General features: G+C 40.8%; 1 protein-coding gene across 1 annotated transcript in view; it reads left to right on the top strand.

Moving 5' to 3' along the window:
• LOC127027179 (transducin-like enhancer protein 4) overlaps positions 1 to 16,934 on the top strand; it is a 75,818-nt gene extending 58,884 nt beyond the window's left edge. Inside the window, exons 7-18 of the mRNA XM_050912737.1 lie at positions 987 to 1,106; positions 1,657 to 1,710; positions 2,336 to 2,488; positions 3,746 to 3,878; positions 4,120 to 4,313; positions 4,505 to 4,581; positions 8,274 to 8,523; positions 9,611 to 9,858; positions 10,799 to 10,954; positions 11,551 to 11,693; positions 13,709 to 13,785; positions 15,245 to 16,934. Of these exons, the coding sequence (XP_050768694.1) occupies positions 987 to 1,106; positions 1,657 to 1,710; positions 2,336 to 2,488; positions 3,746 to 3,878; positions 4,120 to 4,313; positions 4,505 to 4,581; positions 8,274 to 8,523; positions 9,611 to 9,858; positions 10,799 to 10,954; positions 11,551 to 11,693; positions 13,709 to 13,785; positions 15,245 to 15,352 (1,713 nt within the window). The 3' untranslated portion in view covers positions 15,353 to 16,934. The remainder of the gene's footprint in view (positions 1 to 986; positions 1,107 to 1,656; positions 1,711 to 2,335; positions 2,489 to 3,745; positions 3,879 to 4,119; positions 4,314 to 4,504; positions 4,582 to 8,273; positions 8,524 to 9,610; positions 9,859 to 10,798; positions 10,955 to 11,550; positions 11,694 to 13,708; positions 13,786 to 15,244) is intronic.
• The last annotated feature ends 6,219 nt before the right edge of the window (positions 16,935 to 23,153 follow it).

Raw genomic sequence — 23,153 nt, 5'->3', positions numbered from 1 at the left:
TTTGTGTCAGCTCCAATTCTGCAAAGTGCCTGAACACATCCTTACTTATGTACGTTCAACCATTGACTTCAGTGTGAGATAAAGTTTAGCGCATGCTTAAATGCTTTCTTGAACTAGGGCCAAAAGCTGCTGCTGCTGCTAAAATCAATCCCAGAGGGAACTTTGCATCTTTCATTACGTCCTTTTTTGTATACCAAGATACAGGCTCCACCAAGCTTTGGAAATATGGTAGGAGTTGATAAATGTCTCCTGCCTTGTTTAAAGGAGTAGAGCAGAATTGTTGGATGACAGTGCATAAAGTACATATTATCTTCCTTTCTCTCCTGTCCCGTACACATGCTCTTTAATGATCATTACTAAGTGAGGGCTGCAGAACGGCAAGAGACTCACTGAGCCACTGCGTTGTGTTTCCGTCTACTGCTGGCACAGCCTGTAATAGTAAAAGGCACCAAAATAAAATGAGTTGAGGTGTTTTCCCCTGTTCTTTCCTGCTTCGAGACTGTTCAGAAGCTTGCTTCTTTCTTTGCTAGAAATCTGCATTCAAACATTTGCTGAAGTGTGACTTACTTTGAGCCACTTTGTTCTTGATTTACACAGGCAAACGCACACACATACACACCCACCCCCCTCTTCTGGAAGCATTGATTTAAGCCTGCATATTTGTAGAGGAAACAAGCCAAAACCAGGCCAAGGCACACTATTCATAAAATGGTCCAAAGTGGCTCTACGTTCATCCCGTTGAGACTGCAGATAGCAACTATGATCCATCAACTGATCGCCTTTATCTGTCTCTTGCAATGCATTGTGCCCTTTTAATACAAGGCACTTGCTGGGTAGCTATCACTGATTAAAACGCAAAGTGCTGTCTGTGAGAACAACTCCAAATCATATTATCGGGTTAAGTTGTATTGAGGGATAGTGACAAATGAACCACTGTTTTGAATAAGCGTCTGATGATGTTTTCTTCATGTCTTTTCTGACTGCAGAGCTCTTCTGTATCTCCCTCAGCCAGTTTCAGAACAGCAGAAAAGCACAGAAATTCAACAGATTATTCTTCAGATAGTAAAAAACAGAAAACAGAAGAGAAAGAAATAGCAGCTCGTTACGTGAGTAAATTGTCTACATTGCGTGTTGTTTAACGTAAGTGTTCCTCTGTAATTTCACCTAATTCCTGCCGCATAACTAATTTTAAAATTGAGGGTCAAATTTTTAACAGATCTTACTGCCTGCCTTTAACATCTGTGCTGGGTGGAAGGTTTCGGTGTGTAGGATTGATAGTGTTTTTAAGAATATAAACACAGAGTACCTGGAAGGCATGTGACAAGAGGACTGAGCATTAGTTAGGCTGGGACTTGGTAGATCTGGACTCCAGCTTCGCTCCGCTTCTCAGTGCAGTGCAACTTTGGATGAGGATTTTCATCCTGTGTCCTTTTTCACCAATGTGAAAACTGGGAAGAATGCTATAGCTGTGGCAACCTGTTAAGCAGAAGCCCTGTAGGTGACCTAAATATTATAATTGTATGACCACATAAAGCTTGGTAAAAGTAAATACTATGTTGCATAGTTGTGAGCAGCTTGGTTTATTTTTTCTTAGTACTTAAGAGATGTTGGGATATTAAATAAATGTTTTAAACACATTGTGATTTGTCATTGCAGGACAGCGATGGTGAAAAGAGTGATGACAACTTGGTAGTTGATGTTTCCAATGAGGTATACTCAATGGTGGCTTTTCTCCCTTACAGTGGTGGTGGTGGGGGTGTCTTCAGTAGTTTCTGTACCTATTGGTTATATGAATAAGATTACAGCCTTTGCCTTCATAAAGGAGCTTGAAATGCCTGTGGGAATGCAGTCAGGTTGTCTTTCTTTAGAATGCAAATCAGATCTGTAACACTTATTTCTACAAAGGACCTTTTTGTTTCTTGTATGATATTTGAAGCCAGCCAGCACAGCAGATAGGATGCAGCTTGTAATGGTATCTGTGTGCTCTTTCACTCTGGCCATGACTTCATTTGTGAACTTTAATAGGTCTGCCAAGAGCCTTAAACCTTTTCAATCTGTCACCTGACAGATGAGATTTACTCGCCTATTTCAAAATCCATAGATTTTTAACATTATTTTTCATGGTTAATGGCATCAAATTTTAAGGCTTTCTTTAAAAAAAAGTTGTCTTTCATTGTCCATCTCGATTTTACAATTTTATCAGCCAAATCAATTAAGAACTGAAGGAAGATGTCACTTTTTATGACAGATCTTCATTCCAAAGTGAGAATTGCTCAAGACAAGCACTAGTGGCTAGTATGAAATTTTTATGCTAACCCACATTGCTGATGTTTAGGATCCTTCTTCTCCACGGGGGAGCCCAGCACACTCTCCACGGGAGAATGGCTTGGACAAGACTCGGCTGCTGAAGAAAGATGCACCAATTAGTCCGGCGTCTATTGCATCCTCTAGCAGTACTCCTTCCTCCAAATCCAAAGAACTTAGCCTTGTAAGTGCTTCAAAATGCTCCTGACCCATGATCGTATGCTGAAACACATGCTTACTGGATTTCTGTCTGGGCACAATTTGGATTTCCACAGCTATCAGTACAGCGCTATGAAGCATCAATTTAAAATTTGTTTAATTTATCTCTTCAAGGGAATTTAATAAAATAGTAAGGAGAAAGTCCACAGCCTTTTTTTGGGATAGGAAGAGGTTACTTTCACTGGTGGTGTGGGTAGATGATAGATGTGCTGTGCTGAGAGATGTTTTTCTCCTCCCCCATATGAAAAACTGTCATTCTGAGAATAAATAAAAGTACACAGGGGTTCCTTGAGCTGTTTTCCTGTGCTGTGGTTTATAGCAAATTCAGTTCCCTGCTTGGATGTGATTTGGTTGTTAGCTTTGTTTGAATTACCAGGCCATATACAACAACAATAATTTTTATTTTCTATCTAAAAAGTAATCTGTCATTTACAAGAGCCTTCCTTGACTTGCATCGCAAATCACAATGCAAAAAAAAGAGCTGCCTGCAAGTCAGGGGTGTTCTTTCCTTTCCTGTTTGTGACCACAGTTAATCACCTTCCTGAGCTGCACAGTAACTCCCCTCTCAGTTCTTCACAGGTCAGGGTACGCAATTATTTAAAGGAATAAAATAAATAAAAAGAAAGCTTAAAGTGAATGTAGGGCTCAGGAAGGGTGATGGAATGACAGGTTCAGGCCCAGGAGTCAGTGGTTTGTCTGATGAACAAGCTTGTCACAAGAGCGGCACTTCACAGTTCCTGACTTTATACCCATCATTGTCTCCATCCTGTGTTTCCAGCACCACGTTTGGGCATGAGTTGTTGGTCAGTTGTGGGGTTTTTTTCTGCTCTTCTTGTCCGCCCAGCAGTGGCCTCTCACAGAAACTCATAATTGTAATGGGAGCAGGTCCACCATGAGCAGAGTGAGACCACCGACAGGTTTCACATAAGCTGCCAATGTAATTGTCAGACGGCAACGATTTTCAGTCATTGACCTCATTCTGAATCATACAGATGCCCCCGACGAGGAAAGCTGTGAAGGCTGTAGTTAATTCCCAAAGCCATTCCGTCTTTTTCAGTGTCTCTGCAGCTTCTCTTCATTGCCAGGGACTGTTGAACCAAACCCAAAAGCTAAATATCACTAATCACGTACGCTCTGGTTGTCGTCGCCTCTTTTTCCAAGCACTAGCTAAAAAAGTAAAATAACTAACAAACTCTCTTCCTGTTTCCTTTTTGGTGATTAGAATGAGAAATCTACCACTCCTGTGTCTAAATCAAATACCCCAACTCCACGGACTGATGCCCCAACTCCAGGCAGCAACTCCACTCCCGGACTGAGGCCAGTGCCTGGCAAACCCCCAGGTGTGGACCCGCTAGGTTAGTGTCCGTATATTTCGATGGTGTGAAACGGTGGCCGTTTGTCCTTAGCCAGGTTCCCTCTAAATCTACAGTGACGAGGCAGTATATTAAGCTGCTTAAACTGGATGCTGAGCTGGTTCTTCAGCACTTTAATACAGCGTGTGTGTATATATATATATTTTACTGTTTGCCAAACTCATATTTCATCTGATGGGTCTGGGCTGGCTGTGTGACTTCTCTCTTTTTTTCCCCTCAATAGCTTCAGGCTTAAGGACACCTATGGCAGTGCCATGTCCTTATCCTACTCCATTTGGGATCGTGCCGCATGCTGGTATGAACGGGGAGCTGACCAGCCCTGGAGCTGCCTACGCCGGTCTGCACAATATTTCCCCTCAAATGAGTGCAGCAGCTGCAGCAGCAGCAGCAGCGGCAGCTTATGGGAGATCTCCGGTGGTAAGTGTTTGCTGCTAGTGCGTTCGGTGTTGAGAGCAGTTTATATTAAATGTAAGACCTGCGGGGTTAAATCTAGTTCAGTCTCTTTGCAATTTGGGGAGTTATGCTATGGAGAACATGAATTAAACAGTCTTCCTTTGCCTAACTCCATCTTTAATACACCTTTTTGTTTTGCTTGGGGAAAACTATAGGTTGGTTTTGATCCACATCATCACATGCGGGTCCCAGGCATCCCTCCCAATCTCACAGGCATCCCAGGAGGAAAACCGTGAGTCTCAAACATTAAACTTTAAAAGTCAATCATCTGTTGAAGTTGTGTTCCCTTGCCGGTTGGAATTCCCCCTAGCTACTGAAAACGATTGTGTGAATAGAAATAAATATAGCTATTTGGCAAGGGCAGGAGAAACACTGTTTAGTCTCAAAGTTGCATTTGTAAATTTGTTTTGAAGACTAGCAGCAGCCAACAAGGACTGGGTGATACAGAGTAAAGGAGACAGAAATGAATGGAAAAAGGAGCTGAACTTCAAGGTGTTACATGCTGAATCTGACTAGTTGGTCTTATACGGAAATGCAAACTGGAACGGGATCTCGGCTTTCCATCTCTACTGTACTCTGCTTCTCAGTTTAAAAAAATGATTTCTTTGTTCACAAAAGCCTTGCAATTACTTGCAAACTTATCAGCTGCTATGAACAGCAGTGTGCAAAGAAAGGAACACTGAAATGTTTTGTTTGATTGAAAATGCTGGAAAGAATTATTGTATCATAATGTTCAAATTCATCCGTGATGGAACTGACTGTAAAAGGTGACCTGCTCTACCAGGCGCCTCTTGTGAGCCTCGGAAAAAGAGTTACTCAGATAGGAAGAACACTCTGCTCACATCCCTCTTGAGTTAGAGAGGGGAAAAACAAAACAGTGAGGCAAACCGTATTGATTCAGATTTTATGTAAGGGTCCTCCAGTTGCACTTCTTGCGTGACACTTGTGGGAAACTGTGACCAGCTAATACTGGCGAGTTTGAAGGGCAAGGGATGTTTGTGCCGTTCCTTCTCACTCTTGTATGTATGAATGTGTTTGTGGAGGAGTGGTTGGGGGATAGTCACACACTTGCATGCATGTGAGTAAATGCATACTCTTACCTGCCAGCGAGCTTGCGGACACGCAGGATTAATAACATATCATGGTGACAAGCGATCAGTCCTAGTGCATGTAACTGCTCTTGTGCGTACGTGTCACACAAATGATAAACCATGTCCAGCTGTCTCAGACATCACACACTAGCTACCACCTCAAGTTGACTTTTCTGCTAGTTGTGCCACCCTGTTAGGTGGCTGCGTAAGGCAAGTATGGAAATTGGTGTGCAGCAGCTTCTGCACCAGCTGCTTGCATTAAAAAATCTGTGGGGCACAGATCTTCATCCTACATGTGCAGTGGGGACTTAAAAACGTCTTAACGTAATGTTCAAATGTTCACTGGGTTCAAGTTCATCCTTAGTGGAGTCAGTTGCCCGAAAGGAAGGGTGACCAGCTCTACCAGGCTTTGCTTGCTGTGGTCTGAGGAATGGCAATACCAGGGGTGCGGAGACCTCTCTGCTCACACCTCACTTGTGTTAGAGATGGGGGGAAGAAAACATGAGGCAAACTGAAATCAAACTGGTTCAATTCTGGTGCATCTCCAAGGTTTTTGAATGTTGTTGACGTATTGATGACTGTTTTAAACATTTAAATGTAACTGTCATTTGTCTGCCGTAGGGCCTGAAACCTTTGAAATCTGTGGTTGTTTCAGCATGATTGCATTGATTTTTCTTCATCTTAAGTGCCGTACTTTTCACAGCTATCATTCAGGATTGTTGCTTTCTCATTTACTCTTCCTTTTCCCTTCGAGCGAAAGTTGTGTAAATTCTCCACACCGTTGAGTGTCTGTTGAAATGGAGCAGGCAGCATGTGGCACATCAGGGATCTGGCCCCTAATAACTCTCTTTCACTTTGGAGATATATCAAAACACTGCGGATTGTACAATATATAAATAGAAAAGGTAGCTAATGTGAAAAGAAGAAAAAAGTGCTCACCGGGTGTTTCTAGTGTCAGATATTTGTAAGATATTTAGAGTACTTCAAATAAGCGACATGTGGTGTTAGTTCTCATAATGAAAAAAAAAAAACCAAACCACTCAACCACCACAAAACCAAACCAAGCAACAAAGCAACAGTTTAATCACACGTGCTGGTATGGAATAATGAATAGAGTGAGAATAATGTAGTCACAGATCACTCCAGATCTAAGCTTTATTTCTGTAATTGCTAAATATGTTCACTGTGTACTTTATAAGCAGCCAAATCACTTTGGCTGATAAAAGTATCATACACTCAGTGCTCAACATGGCTCTGCAGAAAGTGACTGAATACAGAAATCAGAAAAGATGATAATGAAGTTCCACTTGGTTTCTAAGAGATTTCAGGTGACCGTGAGCTGCTTTTTTCAGTACCTTACTGCAGCAAACAGGAATTGGGGAGATAACAAGGAAAATATTTCAGATTTCTGTGGTGATAATTGAACCCTAATTCTACTCATATAGGCAGTTTGCTGCTTCTGACAACGACAGAAATCTGTCCTACCTCTTCCTGAATGTGTTTAATGTCAAAAAATGGAGAATGATGATACGATCTGTCACTCAGACCTGCCAGAACAAGAAACAGAGCGCAGAATGAGAAGAGTGTGTAAAGCTCTGGGAATAGGGCAGAAAGGTGAAAATGCAGTTGCATTTTGTCCCACTGAAAATTATTGTTCTAGTGTTAATGCACTATGAATCTTAAATAACAAATTCAATAGTTGAATTCTGAAGACTGCTTTCTCCAGTGACTTTGAAGCAACAATTAAGGAAGTGATCTTCCTAAGTATTCTCATAACATGATTTTTTGGTGAGCTCTTCTCATCCCACCGTTGTGACAATGGATTTTTCGTCAGTACTATGAGGATTTTTTAGGTCTAAGGAAATTAAAGCCTTCCTTTAGGCATACCTTGGTATGTGTAGGTGAACCCTCTTATAAGGTTTGTGCTCTTGTAATAGATGTGATGTGTCAGGTAGCATCTCAGAACAAGACAATTTCACAAGCTAACTGTTCTCCCTGGAAAATATTTTGAGATGAAGCTGTTGATAGGTTATTCACAGGTGGCATAACTGGCAGTCACACAACACGTTCTTTCTCAGTGAGAGCCCTGATTCTGGCAAGAGAAATTGGGATTTGTAGTTGTTGTGTCAGCTCCACACAACAACAAAAAAAAAAAAAAAGAGAGAGAAAAGACAGCAAGCCCAAAAGAAGGAAAAAAATTCCAGTGCGTTTCTGCTGATCTGTCATGTCAGATGTCAGCAACCGTGCCTTGAGGATTTAACTCCTTGATGGTGGAGATTTCACTGCACCCTTAGGTACAGTGCTGGGCAGTTTCACTCGAAGGGCATGGGACCTGTGGTGCGTTTGGGACAGCTTGGCAGCAGTCTGGCTGAGGTTTGCACATTAGAGTCTGTAAGGGAGCAACCAAATGTCCCCTGGCACTCAGCTACCCGCCATGCTCTGCAGCAGCCAGCCAGCTATTTCTGTCTTGCAGGGGGCCCTGACCAGACCTTCCTTCCCTTCTCTGCGTGTGGTTGTCTCCCTGTGCCCCAAGTTTAAGAGTAGCGTCATGTATCATCACTCATGCCAGAAATCATCATTGCATGAGTTGTAAAAGCTCATTTGATTGGTAGATAGTGCTTGACTTTCCACGTTAAAAGAAGAGTACCTAAGTTTATGCTTTGGGCCATACTATAGATAAATAATTTATTCTTCACATGATTAAAAAGATTTCAAAAGGAGCTGAGTGCACAATCTGAATGCCCACAGTGGAAGCACACTTTTAATTCTGTTTTCTTCAATAGGCTTGAAGAAAAACTTCTTAAATCACCCCCTATCTTTTTTTTCCCCTCAGAGCATACTCATTTCATGTAAGTGCAGATGGTCAGATGCAGCCGGTTCCTTTCCCTCCTGATGCCCTCATCGGTCCAGGAATCCCTCGCCATGCCCGTCAGATCAACACTCTGAACCACGGGGAAGTTGTGTGTGCAGTTACCATCAGCAACCCCACGAGACACGTGTACACGGGTGGGAAGGGGTGCGTCAAGGTCTGGGACATCAGCCACCCTGGCAACAAGAGCCCTGTCTCTCAGCTGGACTGCCTGGTAGGTGAACAGCAGCATACGACAGTGGAAGAAGATAGCAGGTTGTGTTAAGATTGAAATGATACCGTTAAGGTACAAAAAACAGTGGCTATTTGAGTGCTGTCATTGGTATCAAAGCTTGATATTTCATTTGTAATTTTGTTTTTTCTTTTAGAACTGAATTTGAAGTATGTTCCTTGTCGTACTTATGGTTTTTTCCCCCCAATGAATCAAAACTTCTTTAATATCCTAAAATTGTATTGGTAGGGGGAAAGATCAAAGACAGCCCAGCAAATATTGTTTATAAACTTTGACATTTGTTGGCAATCTTAAAGCATGATATCCTATCATGCTAAAAACTGCTGTCTTGCAGCTGTATTCTCCGAGAATATTTGAAGATTGTGTCACATATTTTGTGTCTGTGTGTGTGTGTGTGAATGCATTGCCCTATCTTAATGTGACGATTAAAAATATCCCTGAGTGTTATTCACAAATTATTTGAATGTGCTAACCAGATGAGCCATTGTTAGCAGCTTTTATTGTGTCATTTACCAGTTCTTGCTAAGGTGTTGTTTCTTGTGACAGAGGCACTAAAATGAGAACTGTGCAGCACACGTTAGACATATAATGAATTGCTACACAAGTTGCTACACAAATGAAGAAAATTGCCCAAATATTTTCCTCTGACATCTCCTAGATGGTGGCAGCAAGTCTCACTGGAACAGAGCGGGGGGGAGTGTGCAGGGAATTTGGTACTCCTCCATGCCGAGAGGTTAATGTGCTGAAATAAACAGAGTATAAAAATGTAGCTTTCTACACAAGCTGTCGAATACAGTTATCTTGAATTGTTTTGGGCTGGGTTCAGGTCTTCGCATTTTGATGCTAATTAAGATTAAATATCTCTCACTACTGAATTTTGTAGATCAAGTTTAAGTACTTCCCTAATGTCATGTAATTTTCTGGCATTAATACACTTTATCATTGTCATAAGTATAAATGGCTCATTAAAACCAGGAGGGAATACAATACTTCTATGGATTTCTGCTCTCATGTTAATGCTGTTTTCCTTTCCTCATGAGTAATCTCTTGATGGCTTCTGTCTCCACAGAACAGAGATAACTACATCCGTTCCTGCAGATTGCTCCCCGACGGCCGCACCCTGATTGTTGGTGGGGAAGCCAGCACGTTATCCATTTGGGACCTTGCAGCTCCAACTCCTCGCATCAAAGCTGAGCTGACATCTTCTGCTCCAGCTTGTTATGCCCTAGCTATCAGCCCTGATTCCAAGGTCTGCTTCTCTTGCTGTAGCGATGGGAACATTGCAGTGTGGGATCTGCATAACCAGACTTTAGTAAGGTAGGTCAACAGAACTGGATCATCAACTTGTGAAGAATTAATTAGACACGGCCTTACGTGCTCTTCTGTGTACATATGCTCTTTTCTCCGTGGTGTCTGCATAGCTGCTTCCGGTATTTCATTGCTAGTCAATAGCCATGGTAATACCTTGACAAAAGTCTGTATAATTGTTTATAAGTTTTGAGAGTTTCATAATTCCAGGCCTGTTGAGCAGCCAATAACTATAATTTCCTAAGATCAGCTGGTGTTGACACTGCTGTAGGTTCTTTGAACAGATGATTTTCTTTGTTTCCGTGCAATACACTGTGCTCACACTCCACTATCTTGGGTAAAGATGTGTGTAAATTACTGCATTGCAAAGGTAGCATCTTAGGAGCACGCGTTGCTGCTCAACACTAATGTACAAGAAGCTAGGAGCCAGTCATACAGAGCTTCTCTGTGCACTGCACTGTGTGTTTGTTGTTATATGTAATATATCAGTATTGCATGTAAAGGCAGGCTTTTACTCCCTGATGTTCCCATTTAGACTGCTCTTTTTTTTCCAGCTTTGTTGGTGACCTGCAGATTCTTCGAACTAACTGAATTTTGATGATCATGCTACATTCCTTTGGGGGGCGTAGGGTGTCTTTAGTCGAATAGTGGGTATCACACAGTCAGCAGCAAAGATCCCCGGACTATGAGACTTGTAAAGTGTGCTTTTTGAAATCAAATTAGTGCTTGGCTGTCTGGCCTGATTGCTTCATCAATTCATCACAAAACTCACGTGATCGTCCCAGAGTTTATATGAATCTCAGATTGCTATTGGAATCTACGTTACTGTTGTCTTTAATGGCTGCATGTCAGGGACTGAAAGAAAAAGGAGGCATTTTGCATAGATGCTCAGAACGAACTCTTTCCATGTTTCCATGAGAACATGCGTATCTTCTTTCAATATTTGCAGGCAATTTCAGGGCCACACGGATGGAGCGAGCTGTATTGACATTTCTAATGATGGCACCAAACTATGGACGGGAGGCTTGGACAATACAGTCAGATCCTGGGATCTCAGAGAAGGGAGACAGCTACAGCAACATGACTTCACATCACAGGTTCAATCTCAGCAGCTTTGGCATGTTAAAAAAAATCTGTCATGGTTTACTAAAACAAGCGCTTTTGTTTTTTGGGTTTTTTTGAGGTTTTTTGTTAAAGCAAAAAAAGCAGGCTCAAAGAGAACTCCAAAGAATTTTTCACTTAGTCTCACAATCTTTTTTTTTTTTTTTATGTGGCAGCTAAACATTTTTCTGGATTATGACTATTTTCAGATTAGCACTTCTCCCATGAGAGTAGTGGAGAATCCTTTTTATAAAAGAATTGCCAGATTAAAGTGTTCCTGTGTGCAATCTGTTCCTGTTTCTGTAGATTCTTGTTCAAAAATATTTTACGAAAATATTTTTAAATGCTGTCAGATACGCTAGGACATTAACTTTTATAGCTTGATTCAGTGCTTTACTATTACAGTTTTAAATGAGCTTTGTTTACATGAACTATTCTATCTTTATTACTATAGTAATTGGATTATCATGTTTTTAAAACTGTAGTAGACCAAAATGTGGTTTTGCATAGTGTTAACAGTGTAGCAAGAGTTGGTTTCTAATACCTCAAGCTTATTCCTTCACTGATTGAAGCATGTGCTGTGCCAATTCCAGATCTTCTCCTGGGCTATTGTCCAACTGGTGAGTGGTTGGCAGTAGGAATGGAGAACAGTAACGTCGAAGTGCTACATGTTACTAAGCCGGACAAGTATCAGCTGCATCTTCATGAGAGCTGTGTGTTGTCACTCAAATTTGCTCACTGTGGTAAGCAAATCTTTCTATGCCAGTGTTTTCCCTCCTGAGAAATTCATTCAAGATTACCTTTAAGTGAAAGTAGGGGTATAGTTAAAAATTAGCTGTTAAGGATTAAGATCATTTTAAAAATTCTATATGGCTGCTTTTTTGTGGGAACTGCTGTTGTAGTTTAACCCCAGTCAGCAGCCAAGCACCGCACAGCCGCTCCCTCACTCCCCGTCCATGTGTCCCCCAGCTCCCGGTGGGATGGGGAGGAGAATCGGGAAAGAAGGCAGAACTTGTGGGTTGAGATAAGAACAGTTTAATAACTAAAGTAGAATATAATATTAACAATAATAATAATGAAATATAAAAATAATAATAGTAATGAAAAGGAATATAACAAAAAAAAAGGGGGTTTGGGGGGGAGAAGGAAAAAAAACCCCAGTGATGCACAATGCAATTGCTCACCACCCGCTGACCAATGCCAGAGCCGCGATCCGTGCCTCCTGGCCAACTCCCCCCTGTTTATATACTGGGCATGACATTCCATGGTATGGAATAGCCCTTTGGCTAGTTCGGGTCAGCTGCCCCGGCTATGCTCCCTCCCAGCTTCTTGCACACCTGCTTGCTGGCAGAGCATGGGAGACTGAAAAGTCCTTGGCTTAAGATAAGCGCTACTTAGCAACAACTAAAATATCAGCGTGTTATCAACATTATTCTCACACTGTACCAGCTACTGAGAAGAGAGTTAACTCTGTCCCAGCTGAAACCAGGACAATATCCACCCCTTATTCTATACCATTTACGTTATGCCCAGATCCCACACTTTCTGACACATTTCCGATTAATCACCATCACTTTTCCTGTCTTTTAGTATATACACAGATATCATTCCCGCAGTCTATAGGCCATCCCTATCAAATGTCTGTTGAGTTCATTCAGTCCATGACTTTGGGCTCCATCTGTCGTAACAGTCTGTCTGGGCAGAAGCCGTGATGATGCAAAGTCCGCTCAGTCGGCAGAACAGGACTGGGCTTCGGTGTGGTGCGGCGGGCGGGTGACATTGGGCGCAGCAGGAGGATGGTGTGTGGTGTCGGATTGTTGCATGCTGAAGTCAGTCCTGGTTCCATCACTACTGCACTTCACTCAGTTTTGTCAAAGTTCATTCTTCATTAATCCAAGTAATTCTTAGTGTAGTACCATTAATATAGCATATAACAATTCTAATAATGATGACATACAGTGGCAAGATTATATAGCAATTAATATCATACAATTTAATCTATTGGTTGTTCTCACCTAAAATCAAATCCCCTTGAGGCACACATCGGACTTCCGCATCACCCAGCAAGTGCACCCAGGTCCTTGAGGAAAAGCAATCCCACAAATGGGTTTGCCTTTGCCTGGGGCAGGAGTAACCCAAACTGTTTTTCCTAGCATATTTTTTATGTGCACTACAGGAAATTTATCCCCTTCTACAGTACGTAAAAGTTCTGATTGAGCAGGGCCAGCTCGATTGACAGATCCTCTAGTGTTGACTAACCAGGTGGCCTTTGCTAGATGTGTATCCCAGTGTTTGAAGGTCCCACCACCCGTTGCTCTGAATGTAGTCTTTAACAATCCATTCTATCACTCGATTTTCCCAGAGGCTGGTGCATGATAGGGGATGTGATATACCCACTCAATGCCATGCTTTTTGGCCCAGGTGTCTATAAGATTGTTCCGGAAATGAGTCCTGTTGTGTGACTCAATTCTTTCTTGGGTTCCATGTCGCCATGAGAGTTGCTTTTCAAGGCCCAGGATAGTGTTCCGGGCAGTGGCATGGGGCATGGGAAATGTTTCCAGCCAGCCAGTGGTTGCTTCCACTGTTGTAAGCTTATGTTGTGATTGAACATTGTAGTGCAACCAAATGAAAATGTGACTGTTCGTTGGATATGTTTTCCATTAATGTGTGAATGCATTGTTTTTATGATTAATCTGTTTCTTGGGGTGCATTCCTTGAAAACAAAAGGCAACAATAACATTTAAACAATCTGTTGCAGGCAAATGGTTTGTAAGCACTGGAAAAGATAATCTTCTTAATGCCTGGAGAACACCTTACGGAGCCAGTATATTCCAGGTAATTATCTCCTAAAAGCTATTTTCCACATACATTACAGTGCAGTAGAGCTGCCCATCTCAGGGTCTGTTGTTAGCTTAAGGAGTTTTTAAATGGAAGTTCTTGGCTAATTGCTATGTTCCTTTAAGACTTTGTAATTAAAGAGAGACATGCTTTTTTCCTTTGTAACATTTGAGTAATTTAGCTCTTACAATAAAGTAGCCCTTTAGTCTGAAATTGTTTTTAATACCCTTCTTTCTCACCTTCTTGTGCATATTGCTGTAATACAGTACCTAAGCCACGTCGTTAGGTGAGCATTCACTGAAGGTCAAAAATGTAGCTAAAACAGTGAAAGTCCATCACCTACAGGTACGTCTAGGCTGGGAATTTTTTGAATTAAGTTAGCTGGTGTTCCGGTTTAAATGGTCAGGTCTCACCTGTACTGATACCTGCCGTGTCTCCGCCTTTGGGGACAGCACAGTTTGCCTTGACATGGGAAAGCAGAGATCTGAGTTTTCTTAGTGGAGGCTGTTCACCTCCGGAACGACCTCCCACAGAAAGCCCAAATCATCCTAACAAGAACACATCTCCCTTAAAAGTGATGTTAAAACCCCAGTGCAGCTTTCTTAATGAGAGGTAGAGAAAGAAACTTCCTGTGCAGTGCAGCAGAGGTTTCTTGGCAAAAACTTAGCATGATTGGGAAGTGTTTAGCTCTTGCAGTGACAGGCAGAAAAGAATGCAGACGTATGTTATGTAAAGAAAACATGCACTAAAACAGCAAGTAAAATAAGACAATACGTACACATATCTCAGAAAAGACAGAAGAGCTGGGAGAGACAGACAGCTGGTGCATCCTGGTGTATCCTGTCTCCTATTCACCTGCTGCACACTGTTGCGCATCCTGTTCCACCACAGTATCTTTTCATATTTGCATCCTCCCTGATAATCTAAATTCCTTTGTGCAAGGCTTTTGTCTTCTGTGTTGAGGAAATAGTGAGACGAGATACGGTAACTTCTGTGGAGTCTTTTTGTTTCATACCTGTGGGTGGGTAGGGCTTTGTAGTGCTTCTCCATACAGATTTCTGGTTTCCAACAGAAAAGGGAGGGAAGAAGAAGAAGAAGATGGCTTTTCATTCATTTTTATGCAAAAGCAACGTATAAAATATTAATAAATGCTCATTGCTTGTAAAGTGTATAGAAAGGACTGCTTCTTTTTGTTTGATTGATAGATTATCTCTAGGTCCATAACATTCACTTCCCTTTTCTGCTGCTGTTTTTTGTTGCCGTAGAGCTTTAGGTGGAACAGGTTTGGAGAAACAGTCTTGTAACAAAAGCTGCCACTACGGTACTGATATTTAAATGAGCTTTTGGTGTATTCCTTCTCTATAAACTCTTCCAATTAATCTTCAAGCCCTTCTGGATTGAAGGATTGGAAAGATGTAATTTGCTTTCTTTTTTTTTTTTTTTTTCTTTCTTGTAGTCCAAAGAATCCTCATCTGTGCTTAGCTGTGATATCTCTGTGGATGACAAATACATTGTCACTGGCTCTGGGGACAAGAAAGCTACAGTCTATGAAGTTATTTATTAGAGACAAATCTGAATGCAGACAGAACTCCTTCTCCTAGCACTTTGCTGTATATTCCTTTTTTTAATTTCTAAACTGAGAACTTAAGTGCTCATCACAGTTGTGGAATTTATTTTTACTTTCTTAATTTGCTATTGATTTGTGAATGCTCATTAAGAACTTGTGATACCAAATTGTCAGATATCTGCTTGGAAGAAGATGGAATAAGCATACTTAACAGTGAACTTGACTCTTTAATTATGTATTATAGCTGTAATGTATTTATTTTGTTTAAAGAAGGCTTTCTAACAATGAACTGACTAAATAAAGCTGTCTGGCCCGGCTTTAGTTTGAAAAGGTGCATTGTATACTTTGTGTTTTTGCAGGTGGATAAATTGGGGATCTTGGAGAAGGATGTTCAGGAGATAGTTAAAGTTACACTAAATAGACTTGTAGTTTCTATTTAAAAAAATAAACTTTGTTATATTTTTTAGTCCTGTTCTTGGATGAGACCTCTAAGTGTTATTACAGTATAATTATTTGGTGGGAAGATGCTGTATCTTAACTATTTTAGACAGTCTTGGAAACTTAGGAAATTGCAAACTGTAGCCAGTAATCTACATGCCTGTGATGAATGGCAAATTCAGTTCACATCTAAATTAAATTCACTTTAAGTAAGAATGTGCTAATTTATATATTTGCAATGTTAATATAGCATCTTGTGTACAGATTTGTTCTCAATGCTTTTCTGTTGATAAACATAAAGCATTTTGGTGTCAAGCTAGGTTTTTTAATATAAACACCTCTCTTTGTTATATTGTAGAGAGTACAATAAGTTGCCTCAAAGAATCACCTTTGTTACTTCTGGAAACTTTTGCAATGTTTCCTTGAAAATGGGGATATGTGTCTTTGGGCAATTTTTCAATTACAAGAGATTATGAAAAATATTTGATATGTTCTTTGGAAACTGCACTGAAATAAGAATGGATGCCTACCAATATACAAACTACAAAAGCAATGACCTCCGTGGTAGGATTTACAAGAGTACTCATTCCAACATACAAAAAGGAATGGATTCTCTTTGGGATAAGGACTTGCTTTGTTCGCCAGCAGTTCAATCCAAGTCTTGATTGGATGTCCCTAAAATGGACGCAGACTGAGCCATTGTGCCAGAGACAACGTGTTATCTTTTTATGTTGTTGTTGTTGCTGTTAAACTATGATCTGTGACTTTTATTTTGAATGCTTTAAAAAAAATCTTTAAGTCTGTGGATCTGCTGATGTACAGTGCCTTTGCTGCTATGGATCAAAATCAAAAGACCCGTGTAGATAAATCTTATTGTATAAGTAGAAAATTACTTAATTTCATACTAGAAATGGATTGATGCTGCAAGTTACAATGGACTGTTCATTGAAGTTCCAAATGTGGTAGCAAAAAATGGTGTCTTAAGTGCTTAGTGTTTGATGTCATTAACAGTTTCGTAATACTCTACATTGTAGAAAGATTTTGATACTAAACTGTGTCATTGTACATAGTTCTAATGCATTGTATTGACCACCAGTACTTCTATAATGGTAGATTATTGTTTGTGCATTCAGACTTTTAAGCATTAAACATAAGTAACTTCTAAGATGCCTTTTTCTGGTTTTTTTCCCCTCCCTCATTCTTTTTGTGTGTGATAATCTCAGTTATGTGTGCAGAATGCTGTCTGTAAGGACAACAGGCATTCAGTCGCAGAGATGCCACTACACATACTTTGCGGTTTGGTCACTGAGAGACAATGTAGAGTTTCACAAAATTTCTCTGAGCTAGCAAAATCAGTGAATTTATAGTTTCCCAAGTTACCTGACTGCAGTGATTCTGAACTCGTGGAGGCGTCAGCCACAAGACTTTGGCCATGTCACCTGGGAGTTTGCCACCTCCCGCTTGTGTAGTTTCTCGTCTGATACAAAGCTTTATGTTATCCCATACCTTGGAGAGAGTGAAATTGGGGACGATTCCTGCTCCCGCACATGCTGAAGTATGCGGAGCTCAGCAGGACGTGGGGAGTGGTGTTGCACTACAGTGTCACACCTGGGTTTCCCCATCCAGAGCTAAAACCTTTTCATACCTGTGGAAAGGCTTCTCTTGACTACAGTTGGGTGTAGATCAAGAATTTAACCCAGCTTCCATTGAGTTAAGACACAGGTTAAAGTGACCTAGGGGAAATTAATTTATACACTGGTGGGGGGTGGGAGGCGTTGTGCTATTCGTAACAAGAGAAATGGAAATGGAAAAAATCCAGGGCGAAACTGGAATCAAATCTTTCTCCCATAACCCATTTCTGAAAAGCGACATTGTGCATGTTGGAAATACCCAGGCATGTAAGCCTGTCCTGCTGTGATGTGCCAGCCTGTGGCGGCTGCTGGTACGTCAACCCAGGCTGAGAAATTTTTTGGTTTTTTTGAAATGCCAAAATATGGCTTAAGCTGATGAGGTCATTTACCTGTACTGTGAGTGACTGGGTAGTACTTGTTGATGGAGGAGAGTGTAGAGGCAAGTTTCCCTCAGAGCTATCAGTTTCCTTAGAGTTAATGATGAAGAGTTTTCCAGATGTCCCCTAGAATAATATAAGTTTTCACTCGTATTGAGGTTCTGTGCTACTTAGTACAATAATGCTTCATAAAGGTAAACATGGTACAGATGCTTTCTGCTAATTGTTACTCTTGTCTGAAGAGATATAATTTACCTGTTATTATATTGGAGACACCTTTTATTTTCAAAGGCATTCAAAAATTTAAAAGACTAGGATGTACTCCATTTGCTAACAAAAGAGAAACCACCTAATTAATGTTTGCAGAGGATGTTATATTTTTATGTTGTAGTTCAGGCATAAGAGATTACTTCAAACCCCGAAGATAAAGCCTTCCCTTAAAAAGAATAAAACATTGCATACTCCTGAATTTGTACCAAAGCTAGTTTTGACAGTGAAGTAACATACTTTTAAAGCAGCCTGCCATATATCTGCTTATTAATGTTTGTATTGATGGCTTGTAAACAGTCTAGAAATTAAATGCTTTAATCCAGGATTACTGCAGTTAAATGTGTAGTGATCCTAATTTTTTTCCCCTTCAGGGTTCAGTGCAAGTGAGAGATGGTACAGAGCTACTTTCTTATTTTCAGTTAAGCATACATAGGGTCACCTTCCTTTTTCATTCTTTAGTTTCTCTCACCACTGCAGAGCTCAATTTTGTGCAAAATGTTTTTTTACAGATGTTTTTTGTGCCACAAACATGTGGCCAGCATACTCCATATTCAAGGTACAACCATTGCTTTCTCTGTATTCTTCTTCCCCTCTCAAATGTTGTTTAGTGCAACATTACATTAGGAAAGCCATTTCTTTCTAATCTTTGTATCCTTTCTGACTGGCCAGTATAGACATGTTTAAGGGGAGCATGTTCCATCAAAACAGAATTTTCTAAAATTATGCAGTTTTAAATTATATTTCTCCTGCTTGTTCTTAGCCAAAAGTGATTTTTCTCTGCTACTTCTTTTTAAGCTACTCAGTTACATAAAAAAGAAAAAAATGTGTATTTTACTGGCTGTGATTTTCCTGTATGAGGGATTTTTAAGTCTGTACTGGAATAGTTCAAATTGGATTTTGTGTTTGTTTTTATGCTGGCACCTGAAACACATAGGAAATTCCTTCTTCCTGAAATGTTGATGGGTGTGTGAGAAAAACAGGAAGGTAGCTATGCAGGTCTACGTGTGTCTGGAGTATCTCCTACAGAAACACGGGTCAGATCCTTTGCACTAATGAGCTCATCTGTGCTGAAGACAGCAATGCTCCCATGGCTTACACAGCTGAAAATCTAGCTGACTGCTATAGGCATAGAGGACCCAGTCAACCCATTTGGATAGGGTTTTTTTGTTTTGTTTTGTTTTGAACAGTTGGGTCCTTTGAGCCTCTTCTGCTTTTCTACTAGCATGTTTATTTGTGATCATCCCTACTGAAATCCTGATGTGACTGGCTTCTACTCAAGGATTTATGCTCTGAAGGAATGAAAAGCAAAAAAAAAAAAATTGTTAAATAAAATATGCTCAAGTTTTTGTATGTGCAGGAGTTAGGAAATTCAAAGCGGTAGCTTGGGCTGCAACTGTTTCTCATTTGCATTGAATATACTACATCTTTGTGGCACCAAATTAGCACGGAATACAGCAATACAAAATATGCTTTAGAACATCAAGTATGGCTACCGAGAAAAATGTCGCTTTGAATTTTTCAGAGCAAATGCACTCTGAAGAGCGCAGCCGAAGAGCTGCTCTTACGTGTGAGAGGAGTAGTTGCATTCAGTACTGAAGACCTTTTCTGATGGTAACATTTTGTACTGACCACAGTGGTATTGAAGAGGGTTGGGCAGTATGGGCTTGATGTACAGCCAGCCAGTTCTGCCATATATTTACATGAGAATCCCCTTCCCAGGCATAGCAGGAGATGAATCCTGGAGTATTGTGCTGTAGAAGATCATCTCTGACAAGCTCTTAAATAATGCACCTGCCGCGTCTGCTTTTGAACCAAGAGTTACTGAACATAACCCTTGAGATTTCACGTTTCTTCCGGTATTTGGATTACAGCGTTTCCACCTCACAGCAAGAAATTTTTATGTCAAAACCAATAAATGTTCTTACTCTTACCAAATGATTTTCTGTCCCGGTTACAAGGAAACAGTATTATAGTGTCTTTTTTTATTATTAAAAATGGTGTAGTCTGACATTTACAACATGTCCATAAACCTGCTGTCAAGTGCAACGAAGCTCTTCTGGGGGGTCACTTTGACTCACGTGGTTACATTCTAAAATGTTGCAGAAATACATTTTTTCTTGTTTTGGGGGGTTAACCTATGATATTGTATGCATAGTATACACATTAAGGGAGTGACTGTCTAGTAGTTACTTCTGCATCTGTGGTTCGGACTTAGCCGGTTACCCCAGAATGCTAAAATGCATCTGAAGGGTAAAATCAGTAAGTACAAATATTTAAGGATTTTTTTAAAAATTCTGCCGTTCTACAGTAATTATATTGACCCAAACTGTCTTTTAATGTCATATCAAGGTAAGCATCTGTATTACACCTTCTTTTCATATTCAAATAAAAGAAGAGGTGGAGGCATTTAAAGCTAATCTTTACCTTTCAATCAAATCTGTTCTTTAAAAAAAACCCCAACGCTAGTGCTTCAAGGAGTAATTGTCTTGGTTTTATTGTCGTTATTCTTGAAGAATTTTATAACAAATGTGCTGTGGCACAACCCACAGTAATGCTATAAATGGGGACAGGTGATATGGCTGCTATTAAAAGCTGGGTTTTAGACAGTGCTATTGACATAAAGTCAGCATGACTTGGTGGTCGAAGGTGTTACCTCGTTTCCTGAGCAAAAGCAATATGGATTTTTGGCAGTATATTTGAATGCATTTGGATGTCTGTCCAGTATGGCTTAGGGAAACTCTGAGGGGTTTCGACAATTCTGTCTTGATTTTTTTGCTGTAATTCAGGATGCGTTTGATGCAAGAAATGGTGCATAGGGATGAGTCGGGTCCCAGGGCCACGGGCAGGAGGTGCCATGTGGAACAGGCTTCTCCGCTTCTGATTCCAGGCTCCACTCTGTGCTGCCTGGTGTGTAGTGAAATGATTTGCATGAGCCCTGTGTAAAGTGTTTTTATGTTCTTCTGCATGAAAGGCATTCTCTAAAGGCTAGATAGCCGTTATTTAGAAAAATTTGTCACAGCTGTATTGAAATATAGGGAGATATTTTCTGTTGGGGAAAGAACAAGGAGGACCTCTGGGGAATCAAGCATTTCAACCCCTTATCAGGCACTGTAAATGTGCAAATGAGGGAGTTGCACTGCTGCGTTAGAAACTGTCAGTCTTCTGCTGGAGTGGGGAGAAAAAAAAATACATGATATAAAGATAATAGACTTCCTTGTGTTTCAGCATGGCTTTAAGGTATTGGGTATGAAGTCCAATTTACATTCATTTTAGAATAAATGAATCCTCTTGTGATATTAATGATGGCATGGCTAGCCATGTTACAAAAAATAGTCACATTGAAAGAATGAGGCTAGTTACCAGGCTTTCTCCTCTCCAACACATGAAGCAATATTATACAAAAAACCTGCTTATTTTACAGTATAATCTCCTAAGTGTGGACAGTGATGTTAATATTTCAATGAAAATATTTTTTTCAAAGCGACCTTGATGTCATCCTCCCATTTACCTATGCACACGTCTTTGCCTGATTAAAAAAATTCCCACCTCCTTTGTAAATGAGCTTATTTCATTCTGACTTTTAAGAAACAAGCAGAATAGCTTCTCTACGTCATATCGGTTTTGGGGTTGTGTGTGACACCACTGCTATTTTCTTACCCCTTCCTCCCCCACTGAGAACCTCCCTGAAGCTGGTGTTCAGCACTCAAGAGATGCTGTTGCTTGTGGCTTGGTCTTGATCTCGGGGGTTGCTCAGCGAATGGAAATGGAAAGCGTTCACAGGATTTGCTGGCTGTAACAACTGCTGTGACAGCTGTTACAGACTCATTTATGCCTCTCTCTTCCTCTGAGCAGTCTTAAATAAAGAGGTGCAGTAGGACCAGTCCTCTGTCTAGCTGACCCTTCTGCTTTACCAAGTTTCACAGGTGCTTGTCAGTTGAAAATGACAGAGGAGGAGAGGGAGCTGGGAGTCCTAGCTGGTCTCAGCGTGCCAGTGGGAGACAGCCATGAAAAAGACAAATGTGAGCTAGGGTGTGTCAGGAGAGGCATTTGCAGCAGAGACAGGGAAGTATTGCTGCCATTATACAAGGCACTGGCGAGACCTCGCCTGGAATAGTGAGTAAAAACCTGGTCACCCATGTTCAAGAAACTTAATTGAAAATGGGACTGATAGGGAGAAGGGCCTACCAGGCAGACTGGAAAATCAAGGGGATGGAGAACGTGTCATGTAAGAAAAGCCTATGTCCTTTTAATCTAGCAAAGTGGCAGACCAAGAGCAGATACAAATAATGTCTAAAAATGCTTCAAATGTCTATTCATCAAGGGTGAAAGGGTATTACAACAGAAAGATAATGCTAGCACAAAAAGCAAGTGAGGAAAACAGTGTAGCCTGGAATTAAAGAGGCTCCCGTTAGAGCTGGGAAGCCTTGGAACGGGTTTCCAATCCAGAGACTGCTGAGAAAAAAGCAGACTGCTTGTAAGATGGAGCATGATACGTTTATGAAAAGATGCGTGTTATAGCAGGGCATTGGCATCCATAGCCCATAGGTCTCTTCCAGTCTTTCCTACGTGCTTGACCTGCATATATAAAGGATGTATAATGGTAATGGAATGAAGGAATGTTTATTTTGAAAAAAAGTTTGGTGTGAGAGAGGGAGAGGAGGAACATGGGTGAAGAGAGTAGGAGAGAAGGGCTGTCAAACAGAAAACACTCATTTGGAGTGTGTCTCTGCAGCTGAAAAATGAACACTTCTCCCTAAGTCTATTTATTATGACACTGCTTATCTAAAAACAATAGTTAAGAAGAAAACTGCACATTATTCAAGCTCTAATGCAGCGTGTTCCAGCCTACTTAGACTTGCTGGGTTTGTACTCCATCAGCCCAGACAGGTGATCTGGTTTCTTTTGTAAGTCAAAGTGTTTGGATTTTTTTGAGCTTGGGGATATGGTAGATGCTTCTTCTGCACGTCTATCACTGGTCGTGTCCGTAGCACTTGGGGTCAGTCTGCAGCTATGCAGACTGATAGCAGTAAGCTGCTCAGAGCAACAGCAAGGGAAGAGAGGGAAGATGAATTTGGCTGCACA

Source organism: Gymnogyps californianus, chromosome Z (assembly GCF_018139145.2).
Source record: "Gymnogyps californianus isolate 813 chromosome Z, ASM1813914v2, whole genome shotgun sequence".
Taxonomy (NCBI): Eukaryota; Metazoa; Chordata; class Aves; order Accipitriformes; family Cathartidae; genus Gymnogyps; species Gymnogyps californianus.
The sequence above is the reverse complement of the archived record's forward strand: the minus strand, read 5'-3'. Positions and strand labels throughout refer to the sequence as shown.